Source organism: Bos indicus x Bos taurus, chromosome 17 (genome assembly GCF_003369695.1).
Source record: "Bos indicus x Bos taurus breed Angus x Brahman F1 hybrid chromosome 17, Bos_hybrid_MaternalHap_v2.0, whole genome shotgun sequence".
NCBI lineage: Eukaryota > Metazoa > Chordata > Mammalia > Artiodactyla > Bovidae > Bos > Bos indicus x Bos taurus.
In genome coordinates this window covers 21798323-21812127 of record NC_040092.1, presented here as the reverse complement: position 1 = coordinate 21812127, position 13805 = coordinate 21798323, and the positions used below count along the sequence as shown (strand labels likewise).

General features: G+C 47.9%; 1 protein-coding gene across 3 annotated transcripts in view; it reads left to right on the top strand.

Annotated features, from left to right (window-relative positions):
* Window positions 1–13805, top strand: part of SCARB1 (scavenger receptor class B member 1) — a 93489-nt gene that overhangs the window by 63288 nt on the left and 16396 nt on the right. For 2 of the 3 annotated variants that reach the window (XM_027567034.1, XM_027567033.1), the window contains exons 7-8: window positions 1989–2155; window positions 8849–8967. In XM_027567034.1, coding sequence (XP_027422835.1) covers window positions 1989–2155; window positions 8849–8967 — 286 coding nt within the window. Of the gene's footprint in view, window positions 1–1988; window positions 2156–7251; window positions 7296–8848; window positions 8968–13805 lie in introns of all 3 variants that reach the window. The other variant, XM_027567035.1, reaches the window with a different exon arrangement.

Below are 13805 nucleotides of genomic sequence, written 5' to 3'. Positions count from 1 at the left end.
TTTCTGTTCTGTGTGTGTTCACTTCCTGAAATTAGAAATTTCAACTTAGAGAAGTGTTCCCAGAAAGTGCAGTTTTCTCTGCATTTGCTGTTGTTTAAAATGTTGCTAAGTCGTGTTTGATTCTTTTGTCACCCCGTGGACTGTAGCCTGCCAGGCTCCTCTGTCCATGGGATTCTCCAGGCAAGAGTACTGGAGTGGGTTGCCATTTCCTTCTCCAGGGGATCTTCCCGACCCAGAGACGGAACCCTCGTCTCCTGCATTTCCTGCTTGGCAGGCGGATTCTTTACCGCGGAGCCACGAGGGAAGCTGTTTCTCTGCATTCCCTTCTCCAGTTTTCCTGATTGTTTCTTTTGCCCCATCAGCTTTATCCTCCTGACTTCTCTCTCTCCCTCTCTCTCTCCTTCCCTCCCTCTGTTCTCTCTGTATATTTTTTCTGGACCCTTTGAGAGTATGTTGGACACCTAAATACTTCAGTGGGTGTTTTCTAAAAACAAGGGCATTTCCTTACGTAACCACCTCAAACCACCATAATGAGAAAATTTAGCATTGACCTGATACTATTGTCTAGGGTGATACTCTCCAATAAAAATATAATACAAGTCCCATCCACAATTTTAAATTTCCTAATGGCTGCATTAAGGAAAAATCAGGTAAAGTCATTTTAATGATGTTTTATTGGACCCAGGAGATCCAAAATGGTATCATGTCACAGTGGGTAAACAAATGTAAAATACTAAAGACGGACTTGCCTGGGCGTCCAGTGGTTGAGACTCCACACTTCCACTGCAGGGGGCATGGGTTCTGTCCCTGGCCAGGGAAGTTCCACAAACTGTGCAGTGTGGCAAAAAAAAAAAAGAGAGAGAAAAATATTGAAGAGCTGTTTTCAATTGTTTACCCAATTGTTTGGAGGTATCAAGCCATAGGAATCTGGAGTGTATTTGACATAGCCACATCCCAACTTGGACTGGCCCCATTTCAAGGGCTCCAAGGCCATGTATGCTGAGTGGACCCCGTGGATAGGACAGGTGGGCTGGTTCTGATCCACAGGCCATGTTCAAGTTTAGAAGTGCCTTTGAGCAATAAGGCCAGGTGAACGGAAAGAGGGTGAATGGGGGTGGGTGATGGTGCTGCTCCCTGCGGAGGTGACAGCCGAAACGGGACCTGAGTGAAGAACTGAAGTCTGATGTGGGAATAAGAGGGAGGAACATTCCAGGCACTGGGAGCAGCAGGTACAAAGGCCCTGGGGCAGGAGGGAGCATGTGGGAAGAATGGCCAGGAGGCCCCTGGGGTGCAGTACATGGTGTTGCCGGGTTATTGTTCAGTTGCTAAAGTTGTGTCCGACTCTTTGCGACCTCACGGACTGCGGCACGCTAGGTTCCTCTGTCCTCCACTATCTCCCAGAGTTTGTTCACATTCATGTCCATTGAATCAGTGATGCTGTGAAACCATCTCATCCTCTGCGGCCCCCTTCTCCTTTTGCTTTCAATCTTTCCCAGCATCAGGGTCTTTTCCAGTGAGTCAGCTGTTTGCATCAGGTGGCTGAAGTATTGGAGCTTCAGCTTCAGCATCAGTCCTTCCAGTGAATATTCAGGGTGGATTTCCTTTAGGATTGACTGATTTGATCTCCTTGCAGTCCAAAGGACTCTCAAGAGTCTTCTCCAGTTAGCAGGGGCTGAATCCTATAGAAGCCTGTGGCCATGGTGATGACGTTGGATTTTATTCTAGACTGGAAGTAGTTGCAGTCTTATGCGGGGTTGTTGTGATATATTTTGTCCTTGTTTTAAAGCTTGTGGAGAATGGATTGGTGTAGGTGGTGGAGGCAGGGAGACACATAAGGAGGTTGTTGTAATTTGCCAGGGAGAGACGGAGCAAACTGGGACGAGGCGGGGGACGGGGGTGGCCATGCCTGTGGGGAGTGAGTTTACTCAGGCCACCCAGTTCCGGTCACCGCCTGCTGGGATGTCATCCTACATCATCTGTCCCTGCAGGTCCATGAAGCTCGTCTACAAGGAGCAGGGGGTGTTTGGAGGCATCCCCACCTTTCGCTTCGTGGCTCCCAGCACCTTATTTGCCAACGGGTCCGTCTACCCGCCCAACGAGGGCTTCTGCCCCTGCCGGGAGTCCGGAATCCAAAACGTCAGCACCTGCAGGTTCAGTACGTGTCGTCCCTGTGGGAGGGCGGGAGGTGGGGCCCGTGCCGGGGGGCTTGTCTGTCTCTTTAATGCCTGGCCTCTGTACCTTTGATAATTCCATTAGTCCAGAGATAGTGAGGGGCCAGGAAGATAACTCAAAAAAAAAAATGTGCCGTGTGTATCTGTTGCTGTCGTAATAAATTCCCACAAACTTGGTGGCCTGGAATAGCACAGGTTTACGATCTTAAGGACTCCTGTGGTTTAGAAGTCCGACACAGGCCTCCCCATGCTAAAAGCCAGGTGTCAGCAGGCTGCATTCCTTTCTGGAGGTAGAAGGGGTGTCTCTGTTTCCTTGCCTTTTTCAGCTTCTAGTTTTTGTTGTTAAGTCACTCAGTTGTGTCGGACTCTTTGCAACCTCATGGACTGCAGCACTCCAGTCTCCTCTGTGCTTTGCTGTCTCCCGGAGTTTTCTCTAATTCATGTCCATTGAGTCGGTGATGGTATCTAACCATCTTATCCTCTGCCACCCACTTCTCCTCCTGCCCTCAATCTTTCCCAGCATCAGGGTATTTTCCAGTGAGTCAGCTCTTCACATCAGGTGGCCAAAGTATTGGAGCTTCAGCATCAGTCCTTCCAATGAATATTCAGGACTGATTTCCTTCATTATTGACTAATTTGATCTCCTTGCATTCGAAGGGACTCTCAAAAGTCTTCTCCAGCACCACACTTCCAAAGCATCAATTCTTCAGCACTCAGCCGCCTTTATGGTCCAACTCTCATGTGTGGATGGTCCATCCGTACATGACTACTGGAAAAACCATAGCTTTGACTAGATGGACCTTTGTTGGCAAAGTGATGTCTCTGCTTTTTAATACCTTGTCTAGGTTTGTCATAGCTTTGCTTCCAAGGGGCAAGCATCTCTTAATTGCAAGGCTGCAGTCACCATCCGCAGTGACTTGGAGCCCCAGAAAAGAAAATCTGTCACTGCTTCCAGCTTCCAGAGACCCCTAGAATTCCTCGCTCAGGGTTCCCTTCCTCCATTTTCAAAACCAGCAACATCAGAGCTCTCTGATCCCACTCCTGTGGTCACATTTCTTTTTCTGATACATTTGTGCTTCCTTTTTCCAGTTTTAAGGGCCCTGGAGACTCTATCTGGCCTACCTGGATAATCTAGGCCACACTCCTATTTTAAGCTGATTAGCAGCCCTCATCCCTCCTGTAGCCTAATTCCCTTTGTAACCTTTGTAATCCACAGGTCCTAGGGGTTAGGAAGCAGACATCTTTGGGAAGGGCATCATTCTGCCTCCCCGGCCATGATAGGTAGCTTAAAAATGAGGCATCGTAGGGAGGACCTTTCCCCTCATCTGGGGAGGAAAGGAAGCTGGCAACGGCCTGAGTTCCGTGAAATCTTGTTCAGCGTCGGACTTCCCTGGCTGTCCAGTGGTTAAGGCTCCGCACTTCCGCTGCAGGGGGCTCAGGTTCGATCCTTGATCAGGAAACTAAGATCCAGCATGCCTGTCGCATGGCATGGCCAAAAAACCACAAAAGATAATTAATTAAAAAAAACTTGTTCAGTGGCGTGCAGTTACGGGCTTGGGTGTGGCCGCTGGCGCTGCCGCATTGTCCTCTAGCATCGTCAGTGTTTTCTGGTTGTGTGCCAGTCCTCGAGGCACCCCGCCTCATGTGCTTACTGTGGAGACTTGAATGTCAGCGCAATCTCCCTATCCTGACCCTCATCCAGGTCACTGGCAAGCCCGGCCTTCAAATTAATTCCTGAGTCCTTCCTGTCTTCCTGCTGCCTCATGGTCCAGGGCCCTTCAGTTGGCCTTCCTCTTGCATTGTGGCTACCCTCTGTGCCACCCATTTCTCAGAATTCCCAGTGTGTTCCCCTTATGTGGCTATTTAAATTGAAATCGGTGACTTCCCTGGTGGCCCGGTGGTTAAGGCTTCCACTCCAAGGGGTGTGGGTTCGATTCCTGGTCGGGGAACTAAGATCCTGCATATGACATGACATGGCCAGAAAAAAAAAAAAAAGAAATCAATAAATTGAAATTGGTTTGATTGAAATCAAATTAAAAAAGCAGTGCCTTATTGCATTGGCCATATTTCAGATGGTCCCCACCTTCATGTGCTGAGTCGAATGACTGTCCTATGGGATGAACAGTACAGAAAGAGAATATTTTCATTATCATAGGAAGTTCTATTGGACATGGTTCCAGCCAGCCGCCCAGGGGGCCTTTCCGAGACTCTGACTGGCAACCCAACCGTTTTCTTTAAATGTCCAACCCATGCGTGTAGAGCGAAGTCCTTACAGGGGGCCCACTGTTGTCGGGATGTGGCCTCTGCTGGTCTCTCTAATGTGATTTCTTCCCGTACTTTCCCCTTAACTATTCTTTAGCTCCACTGCCTTTGCCCTCTTTCTAAGATATATCTAGTTTGGTCCTGCCTCAGGGCTTTTGTGTCAGCTATTCCCCAGGCTGCTGTAGATCTCTATGGGTCTTTCCCTCACCTCCTCCTGGTCTATTCCAATGGCACCTCCTCCAGCAGACCTGCTCTGATTTGCCACTCTAAAGTTGCTCTCCCCACCCCACCTCCCAAATACTCTGTCTTTCACCCTTTATTATCATCCTGGTGCTCATCACCCCCTGAAATCACTGAAAGTGTCTCCACTGGACGGTAAACACTGTAGGCAGGTCTGTGTCCTCAGCTTCTAGAATTGTGCTCGGTATGTAGTGGGGACTCACGCAGTGTGTAAACGTAGGGATGTGTGAGTGTATCTTACTTAGGAAATTGAGGCTCAAGGCTGGGGTGTGACTGAGCTCATAGGGCTGGTAGGACAAGAAGCCATTCCTCATCTTTCTAGGTCTTGTCTTTTGGGGCCTGTTTGATTAGAGCCACGTTGTCAGCTGGAGATGGGGATTTGGGAGGGGTTGTTTGCAGGAGGGTTTGGAGGAGGGACTGTCAGCAGGTTGGACGGTTTCCCCAAGTTCAGGCAGAATGAGGTACTTCATGTTTGAAGCTGGGACCTGGAAGTGCCCATTTCTGGCATGGCCGTTTCTGGCCCTCCTGCCCTTTTCCTCTGTTTGCTTCTTTCTTCACTGGTGTCTATGGGAATTTCTGCTTGTAGGTGAGCTGACAGTGCAGAGACCTGGTAGGCTGTGTGCTACACAGTTGCCATAGCAAGTGGCAGATGCTATACCAGCCTGATTAGGCCGAAAAGGGCACTTCTTGGTTTATCTTTGTATTAGGCATGGCTCCAGAGCTCAGCTGTGGTCCAAAGCTGCCTTTTGCCATGGGCCAGCTCGATTTTCCTCTGGACTGGTTTCATTGCCAGGGAGGCTTTTGGCTCCAGGGTCCAGGCTCACCTCCTCCCAGCAGAAAAGGGGCCTGTGGCTCCTCTGTAGTCCAGCAAAAGTCCCAGAGTTTGCTCTGATTGGGCTGGCTTATATCACATGACTGGCTGTGAGCCAATCAGTGGCCAAGGGTGGGCTATGCAGATTGGGCAGGCTGTAGCAGGTGCTCAGCCCCTGGTTCCAGTGAGTGGAGCCAGCACCCACATGGCAAGAGGCTGAAAGTAGGGGAGGGGCTTAATTGAAGCCTGGGTTCTAGGAGATGGTGCATACCGGGCAGGCAGAAACAACATATCCGTCCACTGCCAAGGGCTAGGCTTGAGAATTACACTGCCTCATCTTAGCACGTGTGCCAAAAGAACTTCAGAAGTGCAAGGGAATTACGTATGCATTATGTAAATACAATTTTTTCTTTTACATTGAAATAATATATACAAGAAAGATACCCAACTGATATATGCACTTTGAAAGTCCACAGAGGGATGGAGAAAGAGAGCAGGAGTGATCCTCTCAGCCGCTGGCCTCACTTCCAGCACCACGGCTTTGCCTGCCTTTGGTCTTTATGTAAATGGAGTCATAAAGCATGTATTTCTTGTTCTCTACTTCTGGCTTCTTTCACCCATTTTCGAATTGGTGAAGTCCGTCCCCATTGTTGTGAGAGCTCTTTTCATTGCTGTATAGTATTTCAGTGGGACCGCACTTCCATTTCCTTACCTCTTGTACTGTTCATGGGCATCCAATAAGATTCTGCTCATTGACCATTACTCTAGTAGCGCTAGGAATGTTCTCATACATGTTTTTGGGTGCACTTGTGTGTGTATTTCTGTGGTATTTTATCTGAAGATAAGAAATACCCACTCATTTCCCTTTCTGGGCCTTGAGGAGTTCTTGGACTCAGAAAACTGTCTCTCCTCCAACCTCCGTGCTGTGTAAGGTCCTGAAACTTGCTCACTGGAGCCCCTTAATTGTAATCCATGGTGATCCTGGGCAATTAGGTCTGGTTAGATGTGTCATAAAGCTATAAATTAATTACCACTTATTACCTGGGCGTTGTCTCTCTCAATCTGTTTGGAAATAAAATAGAAAAAACATGTACATGTGTACATACTATTAAAAAACCAAGCAAGCTGAAGCAAGAGCAGGTGATGGCAAATTGGTCTAGCCCATCTCAGTCTCCCCTGAGCCTTGCAGGCGTGATGGAGCTTGTTTGAGGTTCATCATCTTCTAGGGCCTGGCTCAGTGACTGCTTCCCTTACCGAGGGGGAGGCGTTCCTCGTGTGTTTGCTCCGTTGATTTCCTCTCATGGTAGAGATGGGAGAATGGGAAGCAAGGTTTTTCAAATTGTGAAACCTTGTCCTTGGTGGTGCCCAAGACCCCAAAGGTTCAAGGAGGCAGCTTTAAATAAAATTGACTTACATGGTGCGAGGGGGTCTTCTGGGGTGGCTCAACTGGTAAAGAACCCACCTGCCAATACAGGAGATGCAAGAGGGGAGGGTTCGGTCCTTGGCTCAGGAAGATCTCCTGGAGAAGGAAATGGCCACCTGCTGCAGTATTCTTGCCTGGAAAATCTCATGGACAGAGGAGCCTGGTGGGCTACAGTCCATGGGATCACAGAGTCAGACACAATTGAGTGTGTGCAGGCGCGCAGATAGGGTGAGATACGGCTTCTGTTTTCCATTCTTTTTCTCCTCCTGACTATCTCCAGGAGAAAGTGTTGGTGCTAAGAGGGCTTGAGTGCCTTTCTAACACTCATGTGTCCTTTTTGACAGAGAAAAAGCAAGTCTGAGGGTGCCAGACTCTTCTTTTCATGCAGGTAACAGTCTCTGGATAGAATCTACAGCATTCATTTGTTCACATTGTATTTATTCCTGTATTTATTTTCTAATTCCAGCAAGTGTTTACCAGTTATGCCTCAGATAGCAAGCATCTTTAAACTATAGCTGTTGAAATAAAGCAATAGCAGCTGCTTCAAAGAAGCACATTATGTAACAGTGCAGGGGGTATCCGGATATGGCAACACAACAGAGAGATACTGGGAAGAATAAATTAATGTTGAGAAACTTGAAGGCAATGGATGGGAAAGGACTCTGGGAAAAATGAAGTCAGACAGCAGTGAAACCCCAGCTTTTATTTTAAACCGGTGCTTGGCTTTGCTAAGAAAAGCAGAAAGAACCTAGACATTTGAGGTTGCCAAGCACACACAAACAGGAATGTGGGTCACTTGGCTGGCAGTTGATGGGCTGCTGGTTTTAGGGGACGAGACCTTGTGAGTTTTGTTCTTTCTTTTTTTTCGCATCATGGTGAAGTTCCTGTAATATCCAGTTAACCATTTTAAAGTTTACGATTCGGTGACGTTTAGTACATTCAAAATGTCGTGCAGCGTCCGCCATGGTCTAGTTCCAGAGCGTTCTCATCAACCCCAGAGGAGCCCCAGTGCCCCTTAGCACTCCCCATCTTTGCTCTTCCCGGCCCCTGTCACTGCCGGCTGTGCTCTGTCTCTGTGATTTGCCCATTCTTGACCTTTGCCGGTTTCTGGGGGAGGCTTATTCTTTTCCTCCTTGACTCACTGTCCGTCAGGCTTGTCTGTTGTCCTGAGCACATGAGGATGCCCTGGTGTTTGCCTCTCTCGGTCGGTTGACGGAGAGGTTCAGCTTCAGGTATCTGGGTGTGAATTCCTCACTCGGAGGGATCCGAGTCAGGGTCTGTTCTCACACACTGGCCTTCATCCCACAGACCAGCTGCTGGGAGAGAAGGAACGAAGCAGGTGTGTCTTCTCCCCTCCCGTGGACGTTAGGGAGACCTGAGGTGTGCACACCCGAACAACTCTGATCATTGTGTTGCCTGCCGAAGACAGTCCAGGCTGCTTGGCTTGGCAATCCAGAGGCCCTTCCTCTCACCCAAGTTCAAGTCTTTCTATCCTCAGTTTCCATCATTCCTTCCAGGCACTGTCTGCTCCATACGCACTGTGCGTTTCCTCACCTCCTTGCATTCACCTCTGCCGTCCCTTCACCTGGAATGCCATCCCCTGAACTCCTCTGCCGGCATCTTTGAGCCAGCATCTTCTCCTTGCTTTGATTTCTCCTCCTTTACCATTCCTATGGCACCGAGCTTGTCCCTTGCTGGGTGGGTTCCAGTTCCTGGTGCCTCTTGGGTGCTTGGTAAATAATCACACACCGAATGAGTTCTGTCTAGTTACTGCTGTTTGCATCTTGTCATCATCACGAGTGGGTGCACTGCGGGCAGTGGCTGTGTTTTCGTCGCCTGTGCCTCCCTTCACCCAGCTCAGGGCATGACGTGAGCAGGTCTCTGGATGTGCAAACGTGCTGCCTTTGTCTGACACCCCCTCTCTGCCCCTTTGCTTTCCAGATGCGCCCTTGTTTCTCTCCCATCCTCACTTCTACAACGCTGACCCAGTCCTGGCAGAGGCAGTGTCTGGCCTCCATCCTAACCCAAAAGAACATTCCTTGTTCCTGGACATCCACCCGGTGAGCCCCTTCCTGTCAGCCTGTGGGTGGGGGTGGGGGGAATTTCTGTTTGGAGCACACTCAACTTTCTCCTCTCCCTGCCAGGTACCAGGCTGTTCCAGGGTGGGGATGGGAAGCCTGGGTTCCTTTGGCATTGATAGCTTCTAGGCTATCAAGTCATCAAAGTTTGCCCCGACTCCATAGTGCAAGGACTTTATTATCTCTTTATAAGGGAATTGTCTCTATAAAAAGATCATAATACAGTAAATTAATTAGGAGTTATCAACCTGTAAATTAGCCAGAGGCAGCCCTCTGGCTGTGCCAACATACCATAAAGATCTTTAGGTACCGACAAGAACCTGGCACGTCTTGCAGATAAACTGGGTTCGGGGGAATTTGTCCTGTGTGATGTTTTGTCTACAAACAGGGACCAGGAGCATATCAGACCTGCACACGTGACCCTCCCTTGGGCATGTCTTTACCCTGTTGCTTCTTCTCTTAGGGCCTCCATTCACTGCAAATTTGCCCTTTTGGACTTGGTGGCTTTATCGTTAGTTAAAAAAATTCTTTGGGTTTCTGTTTCTGGAGTGGACATTCGTGGTCTCCCTCCATAGGCCTTTTTGGAAGCTCTTCTCCTTGATGCTTTTTCATGCTGTTTTCCTTGGTACTACTCAGATTTTCTTAGCCACTGACTCAACCCACAGCCCCTAGCACTCCACCTTCTAGCTCTCTCTTCTTTTTTCACTAAAAATCCAGACTGGGAATTCCCTGGTTAGGGAATTCCAGTGGTTAGGACTCCATGCCTTCGCTGCCGAGGGTGTGTCTTCAATCCCTGTTTGGGGAATGAAGATCCCGAAAATTATATGGCTTGGCCAAATTAATAAAATAAAATAAATCTGGGTTAGTGAAGTCAGCCATGACTGCACACACTTCACATTCATATTTCTAGAATGCTCATTATGCTCCAGACATAATCCTATTCATCCACATGCACCAACTCATTTAATTTTCATAATAGTCGGGGAGGTGGGCATTGCCATTCCCATTTTACAGATGGGTAAACTGCAGCCCAAAGAGGTTAAGTGCTCCAGCTAGTAAATGGGGTTCTTGGCTCCATCAGGGAAAGAGCTGTTCTGTCCTGTTAATTGCTTGAATTCTAGCGGTTAGCACAGAAGTACTTATATCTCAGTAAACATGGGTTTGATTTACTGAGATCCTAGTGGTTGAGAGTAAGCAAGGGATAAGGCTGAATTCAAACATAGGTCTTCTTTTTTAATTAAAATTTTTTTTATTATTTCAAAATGTTTTTTCTTTAAACCTGAGTATCATTTGCATATGTCTGTCTTTTAAAAAATAATATACTTTGTTTTTTGATGTTGTTTTGTTTTTTGTTTGACCATACCGCGTCGGATCTTAGTTCCCTTGACCAGGGATCAAACCCTTGCCCCCTGCAGTGGAAGTACGGAGTCTTAACCACTGAACCTCCAGGGAAGTCCCCACTTTGTTTTTGTTTTGTTTTTTAGATTAGTTTTAGGCCTACAGATAAACTGAGCAGAAAATACAGAGTTCCTAGACCTCGTTTTCCCCTGGCACCAAGTTTGTTACAATGGATGAATGAATGTTGTTATTAACTAACGTCAGTAGCTTACGCTATGCTTCACTCTGTGTTGTTCAGGTTTATGGGTTTTGACAAATGCATGATGACCTGTATCCACCATTCAGTCTCCTAAGAATGGTTTCACTGCCTTCAGAATCCCGTGTGTTCTATCCATTTATCCCCCGACTACCTTCTACATTCACTCCCATCAAACCCTTGGCAGCAGCTGATCTTTTGTATCTCTATAGTTCTGCCTTTTCCAGAATGTCATATAGTTGGAACCCTCGAGGATGTAACCTTTTAAAAAAACTGAAGTATAATTAATAGACCGTATTATTCATATGACAAGTGTATAATAAGTGCTTGTGCTCAGTTGCTTCAGTCGTGTCTGAATGTGCGGCCCCATGGACTGTAGTCTGCCAGGCTCCTCTGTCCATGCGATTTTCCAGGCAAGAACACTGGAGTGGGTTCCCGTTTCCTTCTCCAGGGGATCTTCCTGACCCGGGGATCCAACCTGGGTCTTCTGCATTGGCAGGCAGATTCTTTACCATTGAGTCTCCTGGGAAGCCCCAGTGTATAATACAGTGATTCACAATTTTTAAAGTTTATACTACACTTACAGTTACTTAATTTAAAGTATCGACTATACAAACAGGTCTTTTAATGCCCACTACCTTCTGTCCTGTATTAATATTCAGTTGATGAAGTGGGTATTAATGAATTAAGTTGATCATAATTAATATGATTCTATTACATGTTCTAGATTAAATTCAGTCTTTATTGTTAGACATGTTAAGGCTTTTCCATATTGTCTTAAACTTTTAACCAGTTTTTAAAAGGCTTTTATTAGGGACTTCCCTGGTGGTCCTTTGGTTAAGGCTCTGCACTCCCAATGCAAGCGACACAGGCTTGATCCCTGGTCAGGGAACTAAGATTCCAGGTGCCATGCGGTATGGCCGAAAGAAAAAACAAAGGCTTTTATTAGAAATCTAACAAATGGTTTTCCACGTTCGTTTTTAGTTCATTCATTTCACGGCTTCTCTCTCTCTATTCCTTTTTTTCTCTCTGCTGACTTTTCTCTGTTCTCACTGGTGACTTTCATTTTAGCGTATGGACTTTCTTTTTCTCCCCCACATTGAGAGAGCAAGTTAAGTCTGGGAGGCTGGAGAGATGCAAAGAGTTATTTTGCAGCAGTGAATCAGCAGATGCAGAAGTAGTCTTCTCCTAGTTCTCGTTTCAGGCCGGAGGCAGACAGGGAGAGGAAGTGGCCTCGGATTTGTTGTTGATTTGGGGAGGATGAGCATGGGGGTGGATCTGCTGATTTCTGTTCTCATTAGCTTTGAAAACAGAATGCCTCCTGGCAGCGGCTTCTCTGTGGCCTGCTTTTCTGCTCCGGAAACTGGGGGAGGGAAACCCCTGACAGATGTGGGCTCATGGGGCAAGTATCTGTTCTGTGGGGTTGGGATGAGGGGGAGAGGCAGGGCTTTGCTCAAGAAGAGGTGGCCAGACAGCAGCTGGAGGGACAGCCAGGGAGGGAAGGAGACATATTTCCTGGGGAAGGAAGTGGCCCGAGCAGAGACCTCAGCATGTAGAGTCTGGAGAGCAGGATGTGTCGGGGTCTACAGGATCACCCTCAAATTGGAGGATTTGCTAGAAGAATTCCCAGGACCCAGCAGGTAGTCACACTCACTTCTGTGATGTGTCACGGTGAAGGACAGAAAGCACAGTCAGTAAAGGGGGAAGGCACGGCGGGTGAAGTCTGCGGGGACCAGGCACAGGCTCCCAGAGCCTTCTCCTGGGGCATCACACAGGGCACACTTCGCTCCCCGTGTGAGGTGTCCTCAGCCAGGGACGCTCAGTCAGGACTCAGCGCCCAGGGTGTTTATTGCGGGCACCCTCTGCCTGGCACGGACTCCAGACTCCAGGAAGGAAAGCAGGTGTCAGCATAAACTAACCTGTTTTACAAACCCTCTAGGCCCAGGGAGCCCCTCTTATCTGTCAGGGAGAGATGGGAGCCCCCTGAAATCCAGGATCCCAGAGGCCAAACAGGGGCCACCATGCCAGGAGGGCAGCCTCAGGCCCACCGGATGAACGCTTTTTCACACATGGGGGATCTCACTCACATCCTGCCAGGTTCTCAAGTTCAAACTCTCCCCGGCCATGGCAGCATGGCCTTTGGCCAGTTCCTCTGTGCCCTGGGGCCCCAGAAGACCTCAGGATGCTGGGCTATGCTAGAAGATAATGCCTGTTCCCACTGGTGTCTGTGATAACGACGCAGCGTTTATGGCCCTGAGTGTGGCTGTCTTGCATCCCTGACTTTGCCCTTGCAGAAACCCTACGAGGTGGGCAGAGCTGTCTCCACTTTTCAGATGAGAAAGAGTCTCAGCTGAGAAGCAGCAGTCTGTCCTCAAACCTAGATTCCTTTCCATTCTCATTTCCTTTCTTTAAAAAAATTTATTTGGCTGCATTGGGTCTTGGGTGCGTCACGTGGTCCTTCATGGTACACAGATTCTCTAGTTGTGGCACGGGCTCAGTAGCTGTGGCAAGAGGGTTCAGTCACCCCGAGGCATGTGGGATCTTAGTTCCCCCACCAGGGATCAAACCCATGTCGCCTGCATTGCAAGGCAGATTCTTAACCCCTGGACCACCAGGAAAGTCCCTCCAGTCTCATTTCCTGACACCATTCTGGTACCACCTTCCTGGTTTTTGGTTCTAGATGTGTGTCACTTCTCCCGTTATTGACTTACTGCTTAAAAAACAAGATCTCATTAAAAAAAAAAAATCCTGGACAAAGGAAGCTTTCAAATTGGAAATTAAAAATTTCTCCAGGACTTCCCTGACAGTCCAGTGGTTAAGATTCTGTGCTTCTAATACAGGGATACAGGTTTGATCCCTGGTCAGGGAACTAAGATCCCAAAGCCAAAAAAAAAAATTCTCTCCAAATGGAGAGTTCACTGGCAGTCCAGTGGTTAGGACTCCACCCTTTTGCTGTGGTGGCCTGGGGTTCGATCTATGGTCGGGGAGCTAAGATTCTGCAAGCTGTGCAGTGGAGCAAAAAAAAAAGAAACAAAAGGAAAAAAATTTTCTCTAAGAAGGTTAACATAAAATTAAACATAAAGAAAAAGTATCACTAAACTCTCTGTGAAATATCATCGCCTGCCCTTGGCATGAGCTCTGTTGAAATAGAGATTCCATGAAAATGTATTTCAGAGGCACTAGGGACCAGCCAGTTTACCCGGTGGCTCAGTGGTAAAGAATCCTC